Source organism: Phoxinus phoxinus (assembly GCF_949152265.1).
Source record: "Phoxinus phoxinus genome assembly, chromosome: 3".
Classification (NCBI taxonomy): Eukaryota; Metazoa; Chordata; class Actinopteri; order Cypriniformes; family Leuciscidae; genus Phoxinus; species Phoxinus phoxinus.
This window is the reverse complement of record NC_136878.1, coordinates 41,344,591-41,372,309: the sequence shown is the minus strand read 5'-3', so window position 1 is coordinate 41,372,309 and position 27,719 is coordinate 41,344,591. Positions and strand designations below refer to the sequence as shown.

The window sequence follows — 27,719 nt, the reverse complement described above, 5'->3', positions numbered from 1 at the left end:
ACCGGAATTATACGGTTATCCGGACCACACGTGTGTCTTTTAGTCCCGTATAGTCATCCCTGATTGGTCTTAACCCCAGTGACGGGTAGGTTTAGAGGCGGGGTTAGGGGTAGGCCATCGTGTGGTCCGGATAACCGTATAGTACCTTTAAACCTATTGTTAGGGATAATCTGAGTTTGTGTTATGTTTGGATGGGTTTTGTATTAAATTTCAATTCTGTGCCTCAGTTTTCTCTCATTTCAGTTAGCCTCCTAGGTTACAAATGGTTTGATCAGGTTGTCACAGGTGTTTCACCTTAATTTGATTGGTTTGTTCTGTCTATTTAAGCCTAGTGTTTCTTTCAGTTCATTGTCAGCTCTACTTCACATTTTAAATTGGTTGTCCCTGTTAGATCATTTTCTCATTATTGCAACCAATTTGTGACACCTATAACATTTAAATCAATTCGGACTTTAAAACTCGCGATTGCGATTTTATTTCACAATTCAGAGAAAAAAAAAGTCAGATTATGAAATTTATGTCTTGCAATTATATTTTTTCTTCGCAGAATTGTGAGAAATATCCTTGGAATTGTGAGAGAAAAAAAGCACCAAAAATGGTCTGTTAACTATTTTGGATTGTAAAGGTAGCGTTTCATGCATTCAAATTTTTTTTTTTTTTTTTGGCAACATTTTGTTGGAATTTCTTTTTATATTGATTTAAGTTTTTCACCCCACATTCTAGTAACACCACTGAAGATATTTCATTCACCCTACTTTTTACATCCAAAAACATATTTAGAGAAAACCAATGGATGCTTTCTATGCACTGTTTCTGTTGACAAAGAAAATCTAATGGCATGAGCAGCCAGATCATTTGAGTGATTAGATCCAGATAATTGCTCTGCAGGGTCACATAACGTCCAAGAAATATGATGCAATTTTAAAGGATAAAAGCAAACACTGTTTCCTCAATATACTGCCATATTCCTGAGTGCTGATATACAAGGTTTTATGAAGACCCCAGAAACCAGATCTAAACATGATGTAAGCTTTCAGTTGTAGAGGACAGCATGAGAAGTAAATTTCGACCTCCTTCACTGGTCCTTCAACTGGAGGCTTTTAATTTGGATGAATGCCATAACACCCCACTACACTCTATAGCAGCGGTCCAAGAATCATTGAAGGCAAATGGTTGTTCTGCTTGTAATTAGGTCTCAGGCTCAGCACTACATGGGGCCTGGAGTGGACCTGACCCACCCAATTACAACTGGATCATGGGAATCATGTAACCATGGACACTTAATTAAAAAACATACATATTCTTTTTCTTTTCTCATTAAAGTAGGACCTTAGGTCAGTCACCGCTGACATTTTTGAAAAGCCCTCATTAAACTTAAGTTGATTTGCTTCGCGTGCCACTTTCTCTGATATCCTTTTCTTTTTATCCCACCTATACGTCATGGGAATGAACCTAATGTTTTTTTTCTCTCTCAATATGTAGCAAATATGTAGGTTACACTTTATTTCGATGGTCCACTTTAGACATTCTACTAGCTACAGGTAACTTTGCAACTACATGTTAGCTAACTCTCAGAGTATTAATAGACTGTAGTAGACTGATAGTTTAGGGTTAGTATAATACGTTTACATCCTTGCAAAGTTACTTATAGTTAGTAGAATGTCTAAAGTGGACAATTGAAATAAAGTGTTACCCAAATCTGTCTTTTTAGGTTCTCAACCCTTCGCTAAACTCCACTAAGTCACTTCTTTATGATGGATAAACTTTTGTCATTTCCAGCGGCAACTTAACACAAATAAGTTAAGCGTTCAGACACAAATGTCTAATTGTAGAGTTTTGCAGAGGCCTTGACATATCAAATTCACGATAAGTAATGAATGTATAGATTGTGATTAGGTACCTGAGTGTTTTGCGAACCATATCTTCATCTGTTATTCCATAATACGTCAGGGTCTCACTCCAGACAGGGTTGAGAGTGTTGCGTAGGGTCTTGGTGCGGAGCTTATTGGCCTAGAAGAAATGATAGATTTGCTTGTAGATTAGTGGTTGTGTTCACTGGTACTCTTTAGTCTTTATTCTTAGCACAAGCTAAAAATATACCAGACACTTCCATTTCACCATGTCAGGCAAATCAGGGGTTTAAACTCTGTATTTAAACATGCGCCAAGTTTTGGTAACAAGGTTGTAAAATTGCAAATCAATGAATGGAAAATAAAACAGCTTGTATAATATTTAGTTTGACTTTCCAAGTATTGTATAAAGCTTGAGCACCTTCTTGCACCACTTATTAAAAAGGAGAACAAAGAGTGTCAAGCACTATGTTGTACCCTGTTCATGGAAAATTGGAAAGTTCCTCGTGGTGATTAAAGCAGGTGTGATTAACGCCCGAGTCTCTGTTTCATCTAGCACATCTGTGAGGTGTTTATAATCCTAATGGGATAACTCTGATATCCTATCCCATTCGATTACTCTGTAACCCTGTGAAGGAGAGTTCAGCTCTACTGTAGGACATATGATCCAGACAGAAGGAGGATGACTTAGAGGAGTCTTATGTTGTCAGTAGTTAAGTGGATTGTTGGCAAGATGAGCAAGGATGGTACAGGTCAAAAACTGATCATAATGAGAGGCATGATGAATATTTGTAGCACACAGAGGTTGGTCAGTGACAAGGAAAATCTTAAGGTAGTGTTTGTCTCTTAAAGTAAGTTTATGAAAAACCTGAAATGGTTAAGTACACATAGGGCACTATTTTAACGATCTAAGCACATGGTCTAAAGCGATTGGAAAAATGGTCTAAAAGGGTTGTCCCTATTCTCTTAATGAGAAATGGGTGTTTTTGGGCATAACGTGCAATAAACCAATCAGAGTCTCATCTTCCATTCCCTTTAAAAGCCAGTTGCGCTCGCACTATGGCGGATTTGCTATTTACAAGTTGGAATTTGCAAGCGGAAAAACTAAACGCTTCTGCTCGTGCAACGTTAATTCTACGGGACAAAGTGTACACGCGTTGTGGGCCCACCTATAGGCGCACATTACTAACGGGCTCTTTAAATAAAATAAAATAAAATATTGCCATTTGACTTTAGACCAGGTTTTTTTTGGTCAATGGCGCAGTCTATTTCAGTTGCCTCAAAATAGCAACGCGCCAACAATGCTCCTGAACACACCTTGTATTCAGACCAGCACGGCCATGGGCGCACAAATTGGTGACCATTTAAACAAGGTGACGCAGAATGTGAAAATGATAACTGTATCGGGCTGAAACTAGCAAAAAACACTTGCGTCGCACCTGGCGATACATTGTGCCGAGTGTGTAATAGGGCTCATTAAGTGAAACGCCTCAGACTCAAAAGACTGAAGTAACTTCAGCCGTCCGCATTCTGCCGTAGTTATTGTCATTAGAAGGGTCCACGCCCAATTTTTGTCCGCACGGATGGTGCAAGGTGAATGTTGAGACATGCCCAGTTGTGGTGTACTTTGCATCCATCTAAATTAAGAATTTCAATTGTCAACACAAACAGACACCAATTTAGTGTCCAGCAATTTACCTTATATCTGATGTCATTTCAAATGCAATTTTACTTATATGGATGTTGAACAGTGATAGACAGTACTTTTTTAAAACAGGTTTAACAGGTGTGTACATTGTCTTTTTTAGCATGTTTTAAAGACTGTGTTGACGATCAGAATCTTCATTATAAGAAATCAACAATCAACATATTGCCATAAAGCTGTGGTTCTCAATTTTTAGGGCCCAAGCCTTGAAAAGGCGAAGGCCCTATTGTTTTTCTAAGGATTATTAGGGCCCAAGCCTTGAAAAGGCGAAGGCCCTATTGTTTTCCTTCGGATTATTCTTCTTTATTATTTATTATTAGGGCCCAAGCCTTGAAAAGGCGAAGGCCCTATTGTTTTCCTCCGGATTATTCTTCTTAACTATTATTATTATATTACTACCTTTTGGGCACTTTTGGGGGCCTTAACGTGCTCAAAAACTCTTGAAACTTTGCACAAATGTCAGAACCCGCGGCCATTAGAGCCGGACTGAAGCTGGTACCCGGGCGTGGCAGGGGGGCTCGACAGCGCCCCCTGGAACGCGGTCCGAAAACTTGGTCCATAAATCAAACACGCTTGCGTGTAATAATATGAAACTCGGTACACTTATAGATCTCATCGGTTCATATATCCTTCATGCTCTGACTTTTTACCCCAGCCCAACAGGAAGTCGGCTATTTGGCGTAGTTTAAAAAACACATGCAATGGAATTTAAAATACTCCTCCTAGACGATTCAACCAATCACCACGAAACTCGGTGTGCATGAAGTCAAGACATGGAGGATGATAAATTGCGAGGGGATTTTTGATATCTCGAACGGTTTGGCCGTGGCGAGGAAACGAATTTATGGCGAATATTGGAAACAGGAAGTGTGTTATAACATCCTCATACATTAATTGATCTTGATGAAACTTCAGCAGTGTGTTCGTTGTAAGAGGCCGATCGCATGGATGTGACTATTGTGAGTCAAAGTTATAGCGCCACCAACTGGCAGCAGGAAGTGTGTCACTTTCAAAATGCTTTGAATTCACCCTCTTATTTTTACCCGATTTGCTTCAAACTTTATGTGTATAATGTAAACACACGGCAGATGTAGACCTGTGAAAGAATTATTGATATCTTAAATACTGTTGCCATGGCAACGCTTTAAACTTTTATATTCTTTTTGGGTGCATTTGAGGCTCTTAACATGCTTCAAATTGCATGAAACTCAACATGCATATCAGATTTATTAGGTACTAGGCATGTGTGAAGTTTCAGAAACGGGCGTGGTAAGGGGCTCAGTAGCGCCACCTTTAGTCAAAAATGGGGTATTAGTTTTACCTACAGTAACAAAAATCGGTATTTATATTTATCTCCCCGAGCCGGACAACTTTCTAATTTACAGTCATTAGCTCCGACCAACAGGAAGTCAGATATTTTGGTTTGAATGTGATTTGATGGGAATTTTGCCAGTCTCTCTCAGTGTCTGTGTGTGTGAGAGAGGAGGGGGGCTTTATTTTAACCCTTTCTCTGCTGTGTGGGACTTCTCGGGCACTTTTGGGGCCCTTAACAAGCTCGAAAACTCTTGAAACTTTGCACAAAGGTCAGAACCTGCGACCATCAGGGCCGGGCTGAAGCTGGTACGCGGGCGTGGCAGGGGAGCTCAACAGCGCCCCCTTGAACGTGGTCCGAAAAACTTGGTCCATATATCAAACACGTTTGCATGTAATAATATGAAACTCGGTACACATATAGATTTAATCGGGCCGAACAACTTTCGTGCTCTAAGTTTTACGCCAGTCCAACAGGAAGTCGGCTATCATGGGCTGTATGAAAATGCATGCCCCTGGAATTTGATATACTCCTCCAAGAAAAATTATCCTATCGCCACCAAACTCGGTCAACATGAAGTCAAGACATTGAGGACGCTAAATTGCGGACGGATTTTTGATATCTCGAACGGTTTGGCTGTGGCGAGGAAACGAAGTTATGGCGAGAAAAGAAAAACACAATGTGTTATAACGTCTTCATACATTTATTGATCTTGATGAAACTTCAGCAGTGTGTTTGTTGTAAGAGGGCGATCACATGGATGTGACTATTGTGAGTCAAAAATATAGCGCCACCAACTGGCAGCAGGAAGTGTGTTACTTTCAAGATACTTTTGACTAAAGTGGGTGGGTTATTTTTACCTACAGTCACAAAACTCGGTCTCTATATTGTGCTTATCGATCCGGACAACTTTCTCATTTACAGTCATAAGCTCCGACCAACAGGAAGTCAGATATTTTGGTTTGAATGTGGTTTTGTCTCTCTCTGACAGAGTTCCCCCTGCCATTCTCTGTGTGTGTGTGTGTGTGTGTGTGTGTGTGTGGGGGGAGGGAGGGAGGGAGGGCACACACACAGACAGCCCCCCCCCTTTTCTGTGTGTGTTTGGAGGGGAGCAGAAAGACTCACACTGATGCAAGCTCTAAAGCAGACTTCTTCTCGACAGTCAAAGCGGGGTTACGTTATTGCCCGTCGTGCACAGGAACCCGAAAGGCAACGGGGTGGCGGCTTTTTATATATATATATATATATATATATATATATATATATAAATATAAATAAATATAGCTGCAAGCAGCGATGGAGGGCCCAAGCCGGTGGCAGCGCCAGCCCGGTGCCTTTAGTGTAACTAAAGGCACCAGGGTGGCGGTGCCACCGGCTTGGGCCCGTAATCGCTGCTTGCAGCTATATTTAGGGCCCGAGCACCGATGGTGCGAGGACACTATTGGAATTGCTCTGTTTATTATTATTAGGGCCCGAGCACCGATGGTGCGAGGACACTATTGGAATTGCTCTGTTTATTATTATTATTATTATTAGGGCCCGAGCACCGATGGTGCGAGGACACTATTGGAATTGCTCTGTTTATTATTATTATTATTATTATTATTTTCCGCATTTGATCGCATTTTTGAGGGCCTAAACATGCACGAAAACTCACGAAAATTTGCACACGCGTCAGAACTGGCGAAAATTTACATCTGATATGCGTTTCAGAATTGGGCGGGGTAAAATGGCTCGATAGCGCCACCTATAAAGGTTCAACGGAGTGCGCCTCCCGCTACGTTTCACGTACGTGTACGAAATTCGGTACATACATGTAATGACCCAATACCTACAAAAAAGTCTCTTGGAGCATAGCCTTAAACACAACAGGAAGTCAGCCATTTTGAACTTCCTCTCTGATTTTTGTGCAGTTTTTGGCATTTTCAGGCCTCGTACTTTAACGAACTCCTCCTACAGTTTTAATCTGATCATCTTCAAATTTGGTGAGTGTAATCTTAAGGCCTTTGCGACGTTAAATTGCGAAGATCTAGAGTTTTCGTCGAAGGGCGTGTCCTCGGCGGCCTGACAAATTTTGATGTTTCGCCATGAAACAGGAAGTTGCTGTAACTCAGGCAAACAATGTCCAATCTGCCCCAAACTTCACACGTTTGATAAGCGTTCTGTCCTGAACACATGACCATGCTCAAATTCAGTTACAGTCATAGCGCCACCTGCTGGCAACAGGAAGTGACATGTTTAACACCGTTTTGGACTCCTAATTAACATATACAAAATTGCCAGCAAGTGCTAAACATGTTAACACCATACTAGAAACATGCTAAAACATGCTAGCAAACATTAGCTAAGTGCTAAAGCATGCTATTACTGCAATTAAATAGGAATTTGCTGTAACTCAGGCATTGAATGCCCAATCTGCCCCAAACTTCACACGTTTGATAAGAGTTCTGTCCTGAACACATTTACATGAGAATATTCAGTTATAGTAATAGCGCCACCTATTGGCAACAGGAAGTGACATGTTTAACACTGTGATGCTGTACTAGCAACATATTAAATAAACCATTGAGTTATATACATGTTAGAAACATGTTAAAACATGCTAGCAATTCTTAGCTAAGTGCTAAAGCATGCTAATGCAATGAAACAGGAAGTTGTTGTTACTCAAGTAGGCAATGTCCAATCTGCCCCAAACTTCACAGGTTTGATAAGAGTCCTGCCCTGAACACATCTACATGAGAATAATCAGTTAGAGTAATAGCGCCACCTGCTGGCAACAGGAAGTGTCATGTTTAACACCATTTTGGACTCCTAATAACATATAAAAAATTGCCAGCAAGTGCTGAACATGTTAACAACACACGGGAACCATGCTAAAACATGCTAACAAACATTAGCTAAGTGCTAAAGCATGCTATTCCTGCAATTAAATAGGAATTTGCTGTCAGGCATTGAATGTTCAATTTGCCCCAATTTCACACGTTTGATAAGAGTTCTGCCCTGAACACATCTACATGACACTTTTCAGTTATAGTAATAGCGCCACCTACTGGCAACAGGAAGTGACATGGTTAACACTGTGATGCAGTACTAGCAACATATTAAATATGCCATTGAGTAATAAACATGTTAGAAACCTGTTAAAACATGCTAGCAATTCTTAGCTAAGTGCTAAAGCATGCTAATGCAATGAAACGGGAAGTTATTGTTACTGAAGAAGACAATGTCCAATCTGCCCCAAACTTCACATGTTTGATAAGAGTCCTGCCCTGAACACATCTACATGCCAATTTTAAGTTAAAGTAATAGCGCCACCTACTGTCGACAGGAAGTGACACGTTTTAAACTGTGATGCATTGCTAGCGACATATTTAATATGCCATTGAGTTCTAAACATGCTAGAAACATGCTAAAACATGCTAGCAACACTTATCTGAGTGATAACGCATGCTATTATACCCATGATAAAGGACATTTTTGTAACTGACTTTGACATACTACTCCTATTTTTACCTACTTAAATGCACATTGCCCACCGTGCTCTGTCTTCCTAAAGCCACCGGGTGGCGGTGGCACGGGTGCGAGGGCCCTTTCATCGCTGCTTGCAGCTTTAATTATTATTATTATTATTATTATTTTCCGCATTTAAACGCATTTTTGAGGGCCTAAACATGCACGAAAACTCACGAAAATTTGCACACGCGTCAGAACTGGCGAAAATTGACATCTGATATGCGTTTCAGAATTGGGCGGGGTAAAATGGCTCGATAGCGCCACCTACAAAGGTTCAACGGAGTGCGCCTCCCGCTACGTTTCACGTACGTGTACGAAATTCGGAACATACATGTAATGACCCAATACCTACAAAAAAGTCTCTTGGAGCATAGCCTTAAACACAACAGGAAGTCAGCCATTTTGAACTTCCTCTCTGATTTTTGTGCAGTTTTTGCCATTTTCAGGCCTCGTACTTTAACGAACTCCTCCTACAGTTTTAATCTGATCATCTTCAAATTTGGTGAGTGTAATCTTAAGGCCTTTGCGACGTTAAATTGCGAAGATCTAGAGTTTTCGTCGAAGGGCGTGTCCTCGGCGGCCTGACAAATTTTGATGTTTCGCCATGAAACAGGAAGTTGCTGTAACTCAGGCAAACAATGTCCAATCTGCCCCAAACTTCACACGTTTGATAAGCGTTCTGTCCTGAACACATGACCATGCTCAAATTCAGTTACAGTCATAGCGCCACCTGCTGGCAACAGGAAGTGACATGTTTAACACTGTTTTGGACTCCTAATAACATATACAAAATTGCCAGCAAGTGCTAAACATGTTAACAACATACTAGAAACATGCTACAACATGCTAGCAAACATTAGCTAAGTGCTAAAGCATGCTATTACTGCAATTAAATAGGAATTTGCTGTAACTCAGGCATTGAATGCCCAATCTGCCCCAAACTTCACACGTTTGATAAGAGTTCTGTCCTGAACCCATTTACATGAGAATAATCAGTTAGAGTAATAGCGCCACCTGCTGGCAACAGGAAGTGACATGTTTAACACCATTTTAGACTCCTAATAACATATAAAAAATTGCCAGCAAGTGCTAAACATGTTAATAACATACGAGAAACATGCTAAAACATGCTAACAAACATTAGCTAAGTGCTAAAGCATGCTATTTGCTATTACTGCAATTAAATAGGAATTTGCTGTAACTCAGGCATTGAATGTTCAATTTGCCCCAATTTCACACGTTTGATAAGAGTCCTGCCCTGAACACATTTACATGACACTTTTCAGTTATAGTAATAGCGCCACCTACTGGCAACAGGAAGTGACATGGTTAACACTGTGATGCAGTACTAGCAACATATTAAATATGCCATTGAGTAATAAACATGTTAGAAACCTGTTAAAACATGCTAGCAATTCTTAGCTAAGTGCTAAAGCATGCTAATGCAATGAAAGAGGAAGTTGTTGTTACTCAAGAAGGCAATGTCCAATCTGCCCCAAACTTCACACGTTTGATAAGAGTCCTGCCCTGAACACATCAACATGACACTTTTCAGTTATAGTAATAGCGCCACCTACTGGCAACAGGAAGGGACATGTTTAACACTGCGATGCATTACTAGCAACATATTAAATATGCCATTGAGTTATATACATGTTAGAAACATGTTAAAACATGCTAGCAATTCTTAGCTAAGTGCTAAAGCACGCTAATGCAATGAAACGGGAAGTTGTTGTTACTGAAGAAGGCAATGTCCAATCGGCCCCAAACTTCACACGTTTGATAAGAGTCCTGCCCTGAACACATCTACATGACAATTTTAAGTTAAAGTAATAGCGCCACCTACTGTCGACAGGAAGTGACACGTTTTAAACTGTGATGCATTGCTAGCGACATATTTAATATGCCATTGAGTTCTAAACATGCTAGAAACATGCTAAAACATGCTAGCAACACTTATCTGAGTGATAACGCATGCTATTATCCCCATAATAAAGGACATTTTTGTAACTGACTTTGACATACTCCTATATTTACCTACTTAAATGCACAATGCCCACCGTGCTCTGTCTTCCTAAATCCACCGGGTGGCGGTTGGCACGGGTGCGAGGGCCCTTTCATCGCTGCTTGCAGCTTTAATTATTATTATTATTATTATTCTCCGCATTTAATCGCATTTTTGAGGGCCTAAACATGCACGAAAACTCACGAAAATTTGCACACGCGTCAGAACCGGCGAAAATTGACATCTGATATGCGTTTCAGAATATGGCGGGGCAAAATGGCTCGATAGCGCCACCTATAAATGTTCAACGGAGTGCGCCTCCCGCTACGTTTCACGTATGTGTACAAAATTCGGTACATACATGTAATGACCCAATACCTACAAAAAAGTCTCTTGAAGCATAGCCTTAAACACAACAGGAAGTCAGCCATTTTGAACTTCCTCTCTGATTTTTGTGCAGTTTTTGCCATTTTCAGGCCTCGTACTTTAACGAACTCCTCCTACAGTTTTAATCTGATCATCTTCAAATTTGGTGAGTGTAATCTTAAGGCCTTTGCGACGTTAAATTGCGAAGATCTTGAGTTTTCGTCGAAGGGCGTGTCCTCGGTGGCCTGACAAATTTTGATGTTTCGCCATGAAACAGGAAGTTGCTGTAACTCAGGCAAACAATGTCCAATCTGCCCCAAACTTCACACGTTTGATAAGCGTTCTGTCCTGAACACATGACCATGCTCAAATTCAGTTACAGTCATAGCGCCACCTGCTGGCAACAGGAAGTGACATGTTTAACACTGTTTTGGACTCATTATAACATATAAAAAATTGCCAGCAAGTGCTAAACATGTTAACAACATACTAGAAACATGCTAAAACATGCTAGCAAACATTAGCTAAGTGCTAAAGCATGCTATTACTGCAATTAAATAGGAATTTGCTGTAACTCAGGCATTGGATGTTCAATCTGCCCCAAACTTCACACATTTGATAAGCGTTCTGTCCTGAACACATTTACATGAGAATATTCAGTTATAGTAATAGCGCCACCTACTGGCAACAGGAAGTGACATGTTTAACACTGTGATGCTGTACTAGCAACATATTAAATATGCCATTGAGTTATAAACATGTTAGAAACCTGTTAAAACATGCTAGCAATTCTTAGCTAAGTGCTAAAGCATGCTAATGCAATGAAACAGGAAGTTGTTGTTACTCAAGTAGGCAATGTCCAATCTTTCCCAAACTTTACACGTTTGATAAGAGTCCTGCCCTGAACACATCTACATGACAATTTTAAGTTATAGTAATAGCGCCACCTACTGTCAACAGGAAGTGACATGTTTATCACTGTGATGCAGTACTAGCAACATATTAAATATGCCATTGAGTTATATACATGTTAGAAACATGTTAAAACATGCTAGCAATTCTTAGCTAAGTGCTAAAGCACGCTAATGCAATGAAACAGGAAGTTGGTGTTTCTGAAGAAGGCAATGTCCAATCTGCCCCAAACTTCACACGCTTGATAAGAGTCCTGCCCTGAATACATCTACATGACAATTTTAAGTTAAAGTAATAGCGCCACCTACTGTCGACAGGAAGTGACACGTTTTACACTGTGATGCATTACTAGCGACATATTTAATATGCCATTGAATTCTAAACATGCTAAAACATGCTAGCAACACTTATCTGAGTTATAACGCATGCTATTATCCCCATAATAAAGGACATTTTTGTAACTGACTTTGACATACTCCTATTTTTACCTACTTAAATGCACATTGCCCACCGTGCTCTGTCTTACTAAAGCCACCGGGTGGCGGTGGCACGGGTGCGAGGGCCCTTTCATCGCTGCTTGCAGCTTTAATTATTATTATTATTTTCCGCATTTAATCGCATTTTTGAGGGCCTAAACATGCACGAAAACTCACGAAAATTTGCACACGCGTCAGAACTGGCGAAAATTGACATCTGATATGCGTTTCAGAATTGGGCGGGGTAAAATGGCTCGATAGCGCCACCTATAAAGGTTCAACGGAGTGCGCCTCCCGCTACGTTTCACGTATGTGTACGAAATTCGGTACATACATGTAATGACCCAATACCTACAAAAAAGTCTCTTGGAGCATAGCCTTAAACACAACAGGAAGTCAGCCATTTTGAACTTCCTCTCTGATTTTTGTGCAGTTTTTGCCATTTTCAGGCCTCGTACTTTAACGAACTCCTCCTACAGTTTTAATCTGATCATCTTCAAATTTGGTGAGTGTAATCTTAAGGCCTCTGCGACGTTAAATTGCGAAGATCTAGAGTTTTCGTCGAAGGGCGTGTCCTCGGCGGCCTGACAAATTTTGATGTTTCGCCATGAAACAGGAAGTTGCTGTAACTCAGGCAAACAATGTCCAATCTGCCCCAAACTTCACACGTTTGATAAGAGTTCTGTCCTGAACACATGACCATGCTCAAATTCAGTTACAGTCATAGCGCCACCTGCTGGCAACAGGAAGTGACATGTTTAACACTGTTTTGGACTCCTAATAACATATAAAAAATTGCCAGCAAGTGCTTAACATGTTAACAACATACTAGAAACATGCTAAAACATGCTAGCAAACATTAGCTAAGTGCTAAAGCATGCTATTACTGCAATTAAATAGGAATTTGCTGTAACTCAGGCATTGAATGTCCAATCTGCCCCAAACTTCACACGTTTGATAAGCGTTCTGTCCTGAACACATGACCATGCTCAAATTCAGTTACAGTCATAGCGCCACCTGCTGGCAACAGGAAGTGACATGTTTAACACTGTTTTGGACTCCTAATAACATACAAAAAAGTGCCAGCAAGTGTTAAACATGTTAACAACATACTAGAAACATGCTAAAACATGCTAGCAAACATTAGCTAGGTGCTAAATCATGCTATTAATGCAATTAAATAGGAATTTGCTGTAACTCAGGCATTGGATGTTTAATCTGCCCCAAACTTCACACGGTTGAATATTCTCATGTTTAACACATTTACATGAGAATATTCAGTTATAGTAATAGCGCCACCTACTGGCAACAGGAAATGACATGTTTAACACTGTGATGCTGTACTAGCAACATATTAAATATGTCATTGAGTTATAAACATGTTAGAAACCTGTTAAAACATGCTAGCAATTCTTAGCTAAGTGCTAAAGCATGCTAATGCAATGAAAGAGGAAGTTGTTGTTACTAAAGAAGGCAATGTCCAATCTTTCCCAAACTTTACACGTTTGATAAGAGTCCTGTCCTGAACACATCTACATGACACTTTTCAGTTATAGTAATAGCGCCACCTACTGGCAACAGGAAATGACATATTTAACACTGTGATGCAGTACTAGCAACATATTAAATATGCCATTGAGTTATATACATGCTAGAAGCATGCTAAAACATGCTAGCAACACTTATCTGAGTTATAACGCATGCTATTATCCCCATAATCAAGGACATTTTTGTAACAGACTTTGACATACTCCTCCTATTTTTACCTACTTAAATGCACATTGCCCACCGTGCTCTGTCTTCCTAAAGCCACCGGGTGGCGGTGGCACGGGTGCGAGGGCCCTTTCATCGCTGCTTGCAGCTTTAATTATTATTTATTATTATTATATTACTACCTTTTGGGCACTTTTGGGGGCCTTAACGTGCTCAAAAACTCTTGAAACTTTGCACAAATGTCAGAACCCGCGGCCATTAGAGCCGGACTGAAGCTGGTACCCGGGCGTGGCAGGGGGGCTCGACAGCGCCCCCTGGAACGCGGTCCGAAAACTTGGTCCATAAATCAAACACGCTTGCGTGGAATAATATGAAACTCGGTACACTTATAGAACTCATCGGTTCATATATCCTTCGTGCTCTGACTTTTTAACCCAGCCCAACAGGAAGTCGGCTATTTGGCGTAGTTTAAAAAACACATGCAATGGAATTTAAAATACTCCTCCTAGACGATTCAACCAATCACCACGAAACTCGGTGTGCATGAAGTCAAGACATGGAGGATGAAAAATTGCGAGGGGATTTTTGATATCTCGAACGGTTTGGCCGTGGCGAGGAAACGAATTTATGGCGAATATTGGAAACAGGAAGTGTGTTATAACATCCTCATACATTAATTGATCTTGATGAAACTTCAGCAGTGTGTTCGTTGTAAGAGGCCGATCACATGGATGTGACTATTGTGAGTCAAAGTTATAGCGCCACCAACTGGCAGCAGGAAGTGTGTCACTTTCAAAATGCTTTGAATTCACCCTCTTATTTTTACCCGATTTGCTTCAAACTTTATGTGTATAATGTAAACACACGGCAGATGTAGACCTGTGAAAGAATTATTGATATCTTAAATACTGTTGCCATGGCAACGCTTTAAACTGTTATATTCTTTTTGGGTGCATTTGAGGCTCTTAACATGCTTCAAATTGCATGAAACTCAACATGCATATCAGATTTATTAGGTACTAGGTATGTGTGAAGTTTCAGAAACGGGCGCGGTGGAGGGACTCAGTAGCGCCACCTTTAGTCAAAAATGGGGTATTAGTTTTACCTACAGTAACAAAAATCGGTATCTATATTTATCTACCCGAGCCGGACAACTTTCTAATTTACAGTCATTAGCTCCGACCAACAGGAAGTCAGATATTTTGGTTTGAATGTGATTTGATGGGAATTTTGCCAGTCTCTCTCAGTGTCTGTGTGTGTGAGAGAGGAGGGGGGCTTTATTTTAACCCTTTCTCTGCTGTGTGGGACTTCTCGGGCACTTTTGGGGCCCTTAACGTGCTCGAAAACTCTTGAAACTTTGCACACAGGTCAGAACCTGCGGCCATCAGGGCTGGGCTGAAGCTGGTACCCGGGCGTGGCAGGGGATCTCAACAGCGCCCCCTTGAACGTGGTCCGAAAAACTTGGTCCATATATCAAACACGTTTGCATGTAATAATATGAAACTCGGTACACATATAGATTTAATCGGGCCGAACAACTTTCGTGCTCTAAGTTTTACGCCAGTCCAACAGGAAGTCGGTTATTATGGGCTGTATGAAAATGCATGCCCCTGCAATTTGATATACTCGTCCAAGAAAAATTATCCTATCGCCACCAAACTCGGTCAGCATGAAGTCAAGACATTGAGGACGGTAAATTGCGGACGGATTTTTGATATCTCGAACGGTTTGGCCGTGGCGAGGAAACGAAGTTATGGCGAGAAAAGAAAAACACAATGTGTTATAACGTCTTCATACATTTATTGATCTTGATGAAACTTCAGCAGTGTGTTTGTTGTAAGAGGGCGATCACATGGATGTGACTATTGTGAGTCAAAGTTATAGCGCCACCAACTGGCAGCAGGAAGTGTGTTACTTTCAAGATACTTTTGACTAAAGTGGGTGGGTTATTTTTACCTACAGTCACAAAACTCGGTATGTAAATTGTGCTTATCGATCCGGACAACTTTCTCGTTTACAGTCATTAGCTCCGACCAACAGGAAGTCAGATATTTTGGTTTGAATGTGGTTTTGTCTCTCTCTGACAGAGTTCCCCCTGCCATTCTCTGTGTGTGTGTGTGTGTGTGTGTGTGTGTGTGTGTGTGTGTGTGTGTGGGGAGGGAGGGAGGGCACACACACAGACAGCCCCCCCCCCCCTTTTCTGTGTGTGTTTGGAGGGGAGCAGAAAGACTCACACTGATGCAAGCTCTAAAGCAGACTTCTTCTCGACAGTCAAAGCGGGGTTACGTTATTGCCCGTCGTGCACAGGAACCCGAAAGGCAACGGGGTGGCGGCTTTTTATATATATATTATATATATATATATATATATATATATATATATATATATATATATATATATATAAATAAATATAGCTGCAAGCAGCGATGGAGGGCCCAAGCCGGTGGCAGCGCCAGCCCGGTGCCTTTAGTGTAACTAAAGGCACCAGGGTGGCGGTGCCACCGGCTTGGGCCCGTAATCGCTGCTTGCAGCTATATTTATTTATATATATATTTATTCTTCTTCTTCTTCTTTATTATTATTATTATTATTATTTTACTACCTTTTGGGCACTTTTGGGGGCCTTAACGTGCTCAAAAACTCTTGAAACTTTGCACAAATGTCAGAACCCGCGGCCATTAGGGCCGCACTGAAGCTGGTACCCGGGCGTGGCAGGGGGGCTCGCCAGCGCCCCCTGGAATGGGATTCAAAAACATGTCCATATATCAAACACGCTTGCATGTAATAATATGAAACTCGGTACACATATAGATCTCATCGGGCCGAACAACTTTCGTGCTCTAAGTTTTACGCCAGTCCAACAGGAAGTCGGTTATTATGGGCTGTATGGAAACGCATGTTCTGGCATTTGAAACACTTCTCCCAGAGAATTCATCCGATGACCACGAAACTCGGTGTGCATGAAGTCAAGACATGGAGGATGCTAAATTGCGAGGGGATTTTTGATATCTCGAACGGTTTGGCCATGGCGAGGAAACAAATTTATGGCGAATATTGGAAACAGGAAGTGTGTTATAACATCCTCATACATTAACTGATCTTGATGAAACTTCAGCAGTGTGTTCGCTGTAAGAGGCCGATCACATGGATGTGACTATTGTGAGTCAAAGTTATAGCGCCACCAACTGGCTGCAGGAAGTGTGTCACTTTCAAAATGCTTTGAAATCACCCTCTTATTTTTACCGATTTGCTTCAAACTTCATCTGTATAATGTAAACACACGGCAGATGTAGACCTGTGAAAGGATTATTGATATCTTTAATACTGTCGCCATGGCAACGCATCAAACTTTAATATTCTTTTTTAAAGTTTTTGAGACTCTTAGCATACTTCAAATTGCATGAAACTCGACAGACACTTTACATTTATTGCCTAGTACACTTGTGCACAGTTTCAGAAACGGGCGTGGTAAGGGGCTCAGTAGCGCCACCTTTAGTCAAAAATGGGGTATTAGTTTTACCTACAGTAACAAAAATCGGTATCTATATTTATCTCCCCGATCCGGACAACTTTCTAATTGACAGTCATTAGCTCCGACCAACAGGAAGTCAGATATTTTGGTTTGAATGTGATTTGATGGGAATTTTGCCAGTCTCTCTCAGTGTCTGTGTGTGAGAGAGAAGGGGGGCTTTATTTTAACCCTTTCTCTGCTGTGTGGGACTTCTCGGGCACTTTTGGGGCCCTTAACGTGCTCAAAAACTCTTGAAACTTTGCACAAATGTCAGAACCCGCGGCCATTAGAGCCGGACTGAAGCTGGTACCCGGGCGTGGCAGGGGGGCTCGGCAGCGCCCCCTGGAATGGGATTCAAAAACATGTCCATATATCAAACACGCTTGCATGTAATAATATGAAACTCGGTACACATATAGATCTCATCGGGCCGAACAACTTTCGTGCTCTAAGTTTTACGCCAGTCCAACAGGAAGTCGGCTATTATGGGCTGTATGGAAACGCATGTTCTGGCATTTGAAACACTTCTCCCAGAGAATTCATCCGATGACCACGAAACTCGGTGTGCATGAAGTCAAGACATGGAGGATGCTAAATTGCGGACGGATTTTTGATATCTCGAACGGTTTGGCCGTGGCGAGGAAACGAATTTATGATTAAAAAAGGATGCATAAAGTGTGTTATAACTTAGTTATAGTTTTACCTACAGTTACAAAACTCAGCGTGTATATTGATCTTATCAAGCCGAACTACTTTCTAATTTACAGTCATTAGCTCCGACCAACAGAAAGTCAGATATTGTGGTTTGAATGTGAATTGTGTCTCTCTCTGTCTCTCTGCCATTCTGTGTGTGTGTGTCTGTCTGTGTGGGGTGGGGAGGGGAGGGGGGGATCTGTGTATGTGTGTGTGTGTGAGGAGGGGGGCTAGTTTAGTTTAACCCTTTCTCAGCTGTGTGCAAAATCTCGGGCACTTTTGGGGCCCTTAACGTGCTCGAAAACTCTTGAAATTTTGCACACAGCTCAGAACCCGCGGCCATCAGGGCCAGGCTGAAGCTGGTACCCGGGTGTGGCAGGGGGGCTCGACAGCGCCCCCTGGAATGGGATTCAAACACTTGTCCGTATATCAAACACGCTTGCATGTAATAATATGAAACTCGGTACACATTTAGATCTCATCGGGCCGAACAACTTTCGTGCTCTAAGTTTTACGCCAGCCCAACAGGAAGTCGGCTATTGTGGGTGGTATGAAAACGCATGCCCCTGGAATTTGAAACACTCTTTCTAGAAAATTCATCCAATCGCAACCAAACTCGGTCAGCCTGACGACAAGACATTGAGGATACTAAATTGCTGACGGATTTTTGATATCTCGAACAGTTTGGCCGTGGCGAGGAAACGAAATTATGGCGAGTAAAGAGAAACACGATCTGTTATAACGTCTTCATACATTTATTGATCTTGATGAAACTTCAGTAGCGTGTTTGTTGTAAGAGAGCGATCACATGGATGTAACTAATGTGAGTCCCCCCCCCTTTTCTGTGTGTGTTTGGAGGGGAGCAGAAAGACTCACACTGATACAAGCTCTAAAGCAGACTTCTTCTCGACAGTCAAAGCGGGGTTACGTTATTGCCCGTCGTGCACAGGAACCCGAAAGGCAACGGGGTGGCGGCTTTTTATATATATATATATATATATATATATATATAAATAAATATAGCTGCAAGCAGCGATGGAGGGCCCAAGCCGGTGGCAGCGCCAGCCCGGTGCCTTTAGTGTAACTAAAGGCACCAGGGTGGCGGTGCCACCGGCTTGGGCCCGTAATCGCTGCTTGCAGCTATATTTATTTATATATATATATATTTTTAGTTTTTTTTTTAGTTTTTTACATTTTAATGAACTATTAATTAATTATTATTTTATTGATGATAATATACATTTAAATTGTATAAGTATAATTTTAAGTAATCCCGTGATCCCCTTGGAAGTTTTCTGGGGACCTTTCAATGGGTCAAGGCCCCCTGGTTGAGAAACACTTCCTTTAAACATTTAAATAATATAACTACAAGCCTCTTGGGAATGTGTAAACCAATGCAATTGGTGAGCAGGCACATACCTTACTAGCTCCAGGCAGTAGGTGCAGCTTAACATAGGGATCTGACAACCCATTGTGATCCATTGGTTTGAGTCCCTGAGAGACAGAGGAGAAAAAGAAAAAGAAAAAGTGTGACTTATGAAAAACAACCACTTTTAGACATCCTGTGAAGTCATCAGCATAAAGCACCATGTCAGCCTGATAGATTCCACAGGTTTTAGATATCCAATTCATGTCAAACTCTTGCTTTTTCTAACAAGACGTAGCGTTTCAAATCCAGCCAAATTAGCTAATTAGAAATGCTGGAGGTGATGTCGTGCCATGACAGCAGAGCACTCTCCTGCAGCTCTTAGCTTTCTATTAACATGCATTTTAGAAATGGCAAAAAGCTCAAGCACTTTGTGCGGACAGGGCATAAAAAGCCCAATCACTGCAGTAATATCAGACGTGCAATCAACATTTTTTATTTGAGCAATTGTGTTGGTGCCAATAATAATAAAGGATGCTGTATTTTTACACAAAGTTATGCTTTCTGAAATTTTGTTTATAATCAGCTCTCATAAGATTCTGATGTTTTTTGAGCTATTTAAACAGCCTTGGGGTCTCCGAAATCCCGCACAAAACTTGAGGGTTATGAATTAACTACAAGCTGCAAAGGATTTAAAGTAAATATCAATACAAAGCTAGACAACACTGTCTGCTGTCAGAGAGTATGTGAGGCAAACATTGATCTCATTAAAACCTCTGCACCACCTGACACCCATCATCTCCTCTGCTCTGCTGCTTAATTACCATCTTTGTAGTGGGATTCAGTGAGGTAGCATTGGCCTTCGGATGCGTAGGGCTGTGTAGTTCTTCAGGCCCATCAATATCACAGAGGGTATTACCGAATAATGCCATATAAATTAATTTTTTTCATCACATTCACAGTCGGATAAAAGCACCGCTGTCTCCCGGAAACCTTGAGGGGAATGTTGTTGATTAAGGCAGCATGTTCCACACAAAGTCTGGATTTACCTTTGTGGTCCAAATTATGGTTTTCATTTTAGCTGTCTGCATAATGCAACTTTGCAGCATTATTTAAGAGAAGGGGTTATCATCTTCTGTAAACAATAGCCAAGTTGACTAATAAAATCAAGTTTATTCGCACAGAGAGCTACTGCTGAAAGAGCTTCAGGTCTTTCCAGAGACGTCTGGCTTAAAATCGTATTTCTAAGTTAGTGAGAGAAAGAAAAGGAAAAATAAATCAAAGGACAAACATTTTTCCTTTTTATAATAAATCTGTAAATACAGTATATCAAAATTTGGTGTCCTTACAGTGTAATTATAAGTATTGACTAATATTCATTAACAACATGTACTTACTATAGGGTTAGGAACAGGTTTCGGGGTTTCACTTTATTTTACAGAATGTACACATGTGTAGAAAGTACTGGGTAATATCATATAAGGTAAGTACAGTATACATAGTATGTACATGGGGAACAGGACTGTAAAATAAAGTGCAGTTTTGGTTTAGGGTTAGTACTACAGGAAGTACAAGTAACAAGGACACTAATATAAAGTGTTTTCCAAAATTTGTATCTCATCATTTCGGTTTAAAAAAATGAAATGTATTTACTTTAAAGTGATCTTGCAGCAGTTCTCAGCTGGTTTTCTCATTGACACTACGGTTCTGTGCAAAGATGACCTGGAATTCACTTACAAATAAATGTATTAAAGAATATCTTTCGACAGCATTTACTTATTTTTTCCAAGTCTAGTCTGTGCATTGAACATATCATGGAAACCAAGAGCTGTAGCTCATGAAATGGTTCAGAACTTCTGGCTATTCCAGTTAGTGTTTAGAAAGACCACAGAACAACAAGAAATGGCTTAAACATTTTTGTCTAATCTTATAAGTAAACATGTTAAAACCAATTACAGCTTTGAGTCTGAGCGTGTTTGGTTCTCTATCAGCTTTGCACATCTGGCCACTGCCATTTTTCCTCAATCATTCTCCCATTTTGCAGAGATGGACATCATGAGAGAACAGCAAGTCCACCGCTGAATTCTTGGATTGAGTTGTGGACTCTGAAACAGCCAATCCAGGACATAAACATTGTTGTTTTCAGTCATTCCTGTATATCTGGGTCTTGCAGACTTCATCACGTTTTCCTCTAGGATTTGCATTTTTTACCCTCTACCCGCACAAGCCTGCCAGGCATTCCCACAGCATGATGCTGCCACCGCCGTGCTTCACCATGGGGATGGAGCAGCGTTCTGATGTGCAAAGTTCGGCTTATGCCAAATATGCCGTTTATTCTAATGGACAAACATCTCCATCTTATCAGACCAGAGAAGCATCTTCCAGGCGGCTTCAGAGTCTCCCACATGCTGTGCCAAGATATTTATGTTTAATAGTGAATTTCTCTTTGACGGTCTCCCATTAAGAGCAACAGTTTAATGCGCAATCTCTACAACCTCAGCCACTGAAGCTTTAATTAAATTCTGTTCTTTTGAACTTTCTATTCATCAAAGAATCCTGATGTATCACGGTTTCCACAAAAGTATTAACCAGCACAATTGTTTTCAACATTTATAATAATATTTCTTGAGCAGCAAATCAGCATATTAGAATGATTTCTGAAGGATCATGTGACACTGAAGACTGTAATGTGTAATTACTAATTAATGAGTAATGATGCTGAAAATAAATGTAATAAATTACATTTTCAAATAAATTAAAGTGGAAAGCAGTTATGTTAAATTGTAATACATTTTTTTTTAAAATTCCTCTTGGGTCCATTTTTAAAAAACACGGTCTGTCATTTCATTGCTACGCAGACGACACACAGGTCTATTTGTCCGTGAAACGAGATTTTTTAAGCCTAACATCTCTTACAGCATGCCTAGAGGAGGTAAAGGCATGGCTTTCTTTAAATTTCTTAATTTTGAATGAAAAGAAAACCGAAATCATTATGTTTAGCCCATCTGAGCTATCAAAATCTGTAAACTTGAATCTGGGTGAGATTTCCGTGTACCTGAGACCCTGGGTGAAAGATTTGGGTTTTGTTTTGGACGATAATCAAAAATTTTCGCCAAATAAACTCATTTAAAGATCTTTAGAAATTAATTCATGTTTTATTTAATCAAGATTGGACTATTGTAACTCATTATATCTGGTAATTAGTCAGCAAACACTATCTCGTTTACAATTTGTCCAAAATACTACGGCCCGTTTTCTGTGCGAAAAAAAAAAGAGAGCATATCACCCCGATTCTAAGATCATTGCACTGGTTACCAGTGTATTACAGAGTAGAATTTAAAGTATTACTTTTAGTTTATAAATCTTTAAATGGATTAGCACCAACGTATCTAGTAGAATTATTAATGGAACAAAAGCCTGCAAGGTCTCTACACTCTTCAAATCAGGCCTTACTGTCTACCCCAAAATCGCGGCTAAAGCGCAGAGGAGATCGAGCGTTTTGTATCGCTGCACCAAGACTTTAGAATACTCTCTCCAATTAGTTTAAGACAGGCTCCATCTCTTACTATTTTTAAATCCAAACTTAAAACATTTTTATTTTCAAAAGCTTTTGATTAAACACTGTCTTTTTGTATGTGCTTACATGTTTTTTTTTTATATAAAGTTTCTCATTATATGTGATTTGTGAGCCTATGTGGAAAGCACATTGGTCAACAGCTGTTGTTTTTAATAGTGCTATACAAATAAATTGTCATTGTCATAATATTTCACAATAATACTGTTTTTACTGTATTTTTATCAAATAAATGTCCAAAAGAAACTTTTCAAAAATACTTTAATAATCTTACCGACCCTAAAATGTTGCATGGTAGTGTACATTATCTCCTACTAAATTCAGATCGCATTGCAGAGCTGAAATGAAAAAGTTTTTCTGCTGATAAGAAGCTAAATTAAGTAAAAAACCAAATATAAAAAGGCCACTACTAATAGTTAGAAAACAGTCAGAAGCAGGGCTTGACATTAACACCTGCCAAATGCGAGTGTATTTCAGCAGTGGCGTGTAACACAGAACCTACGAGCTACTTTGGTGGGTTAAATTCTATGTATAATATATACTTTTTTTTGTATGAATTTGTGTGAATATACAATTCATCCAGATTTTGTGCTCTCACCCAAAGTGCGCACACATTAAGCCGCCTCTCATGACTAAATTGAGTTATTTTCTTCTGCTTATTGCACTTGAACAGTCGAATACACACAAAATAATGTCAAAATGCCAGTCTTGGCAAACACAGTCAGTTATGTTCTAAGTGAACAGTTGAGAAAGAAAACTCATATGTAACAGTACAATGGATCCGTGTGTCAGGTCTAAAAATATCTATATGGCAGTTTTTCCCCATGGTATCAACGTCAAAATTGTGGCCAGTGAAAATGCTGAGTGGGTAGTAACTTTGGAAAACCACTAGCCACAGTGGCTGGTGGGCAAAAAAGTTATTGTCAAGCCCTGGTCAGAAGGCCTATTGAATTTTAGCATTTGAACATCACATGCTAAAACGAGCCACACACAAACTGATTTTAATATAGATTCAGGATATTGCGCAAGTATGTATCCATGCTTCAGTGATGCATTTCTTTTCCCAGCAGGCTTTCTCTCAGGTAGGATTCCTGGACGGTCCTCCAGACCCCGCTGTGTGCAGTCATGTGTGAGATGAGCAGATATCAGAGAGCCAGAGAAAGGGCCGGCCTCTCCAGCCTAACATACAAGGGCTGTCAGAACCGCAATCCTAATTAGTTATTTTCTGCTTCTGTGAGCTATACAGTGTAAACTTGTCAAAGAGGCTTGCACGGGCTTCACACCTCTCTCTCCATGTTTGTTTAGCTTGTGGGTACGTGGAGGAAAGTGCATAAAGACATAAATAATCATTGTTGCATTTTACACAACAACAACGCCTGAGAAATAAAAAACAAATGAACATGAGGGGGTGTGAGAAAACTCTCAGTCTCTGACAAGTTCTCTGCATGGGCAAAGGAACATGTCAGGAGGGGTCACGGGCAAACAAAGTTGCCTAGTCTACTCAAACTATATCTTATGTTGGACTTATGTTACTAGCATAAGTAGCATTTTTTTTCTCAGAGGTTTTAGAAAAACATCTTTACATATAGTTTTGTAAAATGCACCTGAAGCGTGACCAAACCAACTGGGTCTTTCATTATAGAAACAAATGAGAAAATTAGTCATTATTAATATTTATTGCAGACTCTCACCCCAAAGTACTGCACACCATTGGTTAAGCAAGAAGTTGACATGTCAGGCCACTAAAACAAACAGCAACACAGTATGCCAACCGTTAAAAAGTCAAACGAGAAGTATACTGTAGTACCTTAAGGGTATATATTACTACTCTAAGGAACTAACGTGCATATTTTAGGGGTAGGTTGTCTCTTTTAAGGGCACTGCCCCAGTGACAAGCTATTGTGCCTATGAAGGTCAAATTTTTATTACACAACAGTGTAATATGTCCAGGAATGTATTCATCTCACACACGTGCCTACCAACAGAACACAAGTAAGATCTTCTCTCATCTAATTCAATACATAGGACACAATGTGCATAGCCTGGAAAAGATACAGCCTGTGTTTACACGGACTAGTCAACCAGCATAAAACTGGTCAAGGATAAGTTGTTTTTATCACTGAACCAAAAAAATGCACACTTCAGACAAAAGCTTGTCAAAAATGTAAATATCCTTTGTGTATTTCTCTCATTCAATATCAGTCATTCAGCTCTTCCAAGTTATTCCCTTGCTGGTGGCCCATCACAGGACGACCCGTGCGCATCGGTCTCATCGGAGCTACAAAGCAGTTTTCAAAGATCCACAGGTCCGCTCGGCTCTATGTGATTGTGTTTGTGAGTATTTTTGTGTGTGCGTGCGTGCAGAGACTGCAGATGGTCGTTCTCTTTGAAGGTACTGCAGCTGAAAAAGCCTCTGAGGTCCACTCCACTATAGAAGAGGACTGACGCAAACCCGTAACTAAAATAAGGACAAGCACAAAACTGAACCTCGCTTTCACCGTACGTATGCGTTTTCAATCTCCCAACTGCCATGAATCCAGGTCCAATACACCTAAAATGGTTCGATTAGACAAACCCCTGGAGTATATATATCCTTTTGATAGTAAGAACTGAGTTATCTTCACTCAGTGTTGCACCAGGCACTCGGTGTAATTCAGGATTTGAAATATGGGTGTCTGGTAATCAGTAGCCCGTCTGATCCATAAAGAAAAACGGCCGTGTGATTTAATACTGTACAATGTCCCATTCTCATATTATTGAAGGATACGTTAAACACAGAGAAACTAAACTCTTCATCAAAGGTCTGTCTGGTACCTGCAAGCCGATTGGAGGAGGGCGAGTGGGCGTAACCTTAATGTGCTTTTGTAATGTCCCAGCTGACCTCGACTATTCAGGATAGGCATAAAACAGAGAGGCGGAGGTCTCCTGAGAACCAAGCCAACAATAAATGTGTTATGGGGCATCCGATTGCAGTGTTGCCAGTGAATGGATGGTTGATCATAATTATGGGGAAGCAGGAGAAATGACCAGTGTGAAAGGAGATGGGCGGCATGCATCAGCGAGTGCCTGTGAAAGCCGCGTGCGCACCCACTCATTCATACCGCTTTACTTACCGCAGCCACGCTGCCAAGGATGGCATTTCCCTTCCCATCTCACAATCAACGGCTAACTAGTCAGAAATGTTTCATCTGCCAAATTATATCTCTTTATTCTTCCGCATAAACATCCTGTTGGAGAAGGTCTGCACTTAAAAATGAAAGGGACGAGATTCTGTAAAAGGGAAGGGCTGGTCGAAATCAAGTGCGTTTCACAAGAGCAGATGGAGGTTCCAGCACAGATGACTCTCAATGGGTGAGAGCTGTACGGGCTCCAAATGCCATTGAGCCACCTAGTACAGAGCCATAATGCACAACGGAAAAACATTAGTACAGGCTGGAGGTGGGCTTGATAAACACCGGGAGGGAGGAAGTGAGAGAATAAATGCAAGAGTAACATCTTAATAAGTAGGACCCAGGGACTGTTTAACACTTTCTCCTATTCCAGTTTATTGTGGAGAGACTAAATAGCTATTTGTAGGTTGACTTTTTCCAAAGAGTGTACATAGGGCCTCTCTCAGAACATTGCTATGTTTGTTTGAGTGGTGCAACGTGTCAACTTCTGGCTTAAACACAAGATTTTTTTTGTACTTCATACTGTAGCACTTATGCAATGTTTGGGCTTAGGACATGCAAATTTTTGAGACAATTTCCTTCAGAAATCAATTTAATATGCTGATTTGGGAACATATACAGTATTATTATTATCAGTGAAGAAAATAATTTTGCTGTTTAATATTTTTGTGGAAATTACATTTTCTTTTGATAAACAGAAAATTCTAATTTTGTTTCTAATACTTTAAAAGTCTTTAATGTCACTTTTGATCAATTGAATGCATCCATGCTGAGTTCCTGATCAAGGGTGTTGAATAGCTGCGAGGGTTAGCTTACATTAAACACTATATGGCAAGAGTGAAGAGCCTAAACCACACACAGACACACCTTTAGCTTTGTGAGAGAATTCATTGACACAATGCAGTCTCTAGCTCCTTACCCAAACCTTGCCCATCACAACTAAGTGCCTAACCTGGACCCTTACCCTAAACCTTGCCTTAACCTAATTATAACCATATCCCTAAAACTAAGTCTTGACCCTTAAAAGCGGTCTCAGAAAGTGAGAACTGGCCAAAATGTCCTCACTCCGATGGTCTAAAAGTCAAATTGGTCCTCACAAAGATAGTTAGTTCTACAAGTACACACACGTTGTGTTTTCATATTTTATGGGGACTTTCCATAGACATAATGATTTTTAAACTGTACAAACTGTATCTTCTATCCCCTTACACTAACCCTACCATCACAGAAAACGTTATGCAGTTTTACATTTTCAAAAAACACCAGACAAGGATTTTTGTAATTTTGGCCCCATAATGTACTGTTTACCAGACCACACACACATTTGTTTCACTATATTATAAGGACATTGAATAGATTTCCATTGATTTAATATCAGGTTAATGACATTTTATATCCCATAATAACCCAACCCCAAAACATCACAGAAACATGCAAAATATGTTTTGGCTGAATTATAAGCATTTTTTTTATTAAAGTAAAATGTAAAACATTTTGACCCTCACAAATATAGCCAAACCCCTCACACAAACACACACGCACACTCTTTCTAC

General features: G+C 40.4%; 1 protein-coding gene across 3 annotated transcripts in view; it reads right to left on the bottom strand.

Moving 5' to 3' along the window:
• doc2b (double C2-like domains, beta) overlaps positions 1–27,719 on the bottom strand; it is a 256,275-nt gene that overhangs the window by 22,019 nt on the left and 206,537 nt on the right. For all 3 annotated transcript variants that reach the window (XM_079608666.1, XM_079608667.1, XM_079608668.1), the window contains 2 exons: positions 19,476–19,550; positions 1,901–2,010 (listed from right to left, as the gene is read on the bottom strand). In XM_079608666.1, the coding sequence (XP_079464792.1) occupies positions 1,901–2,010; positions 19,476–19,550 (185 nt within the window). The remainder of the gene's footprint in view (positions 1–1,900; positions 2,011–19,475; positions 19,551–27,719) is intronic.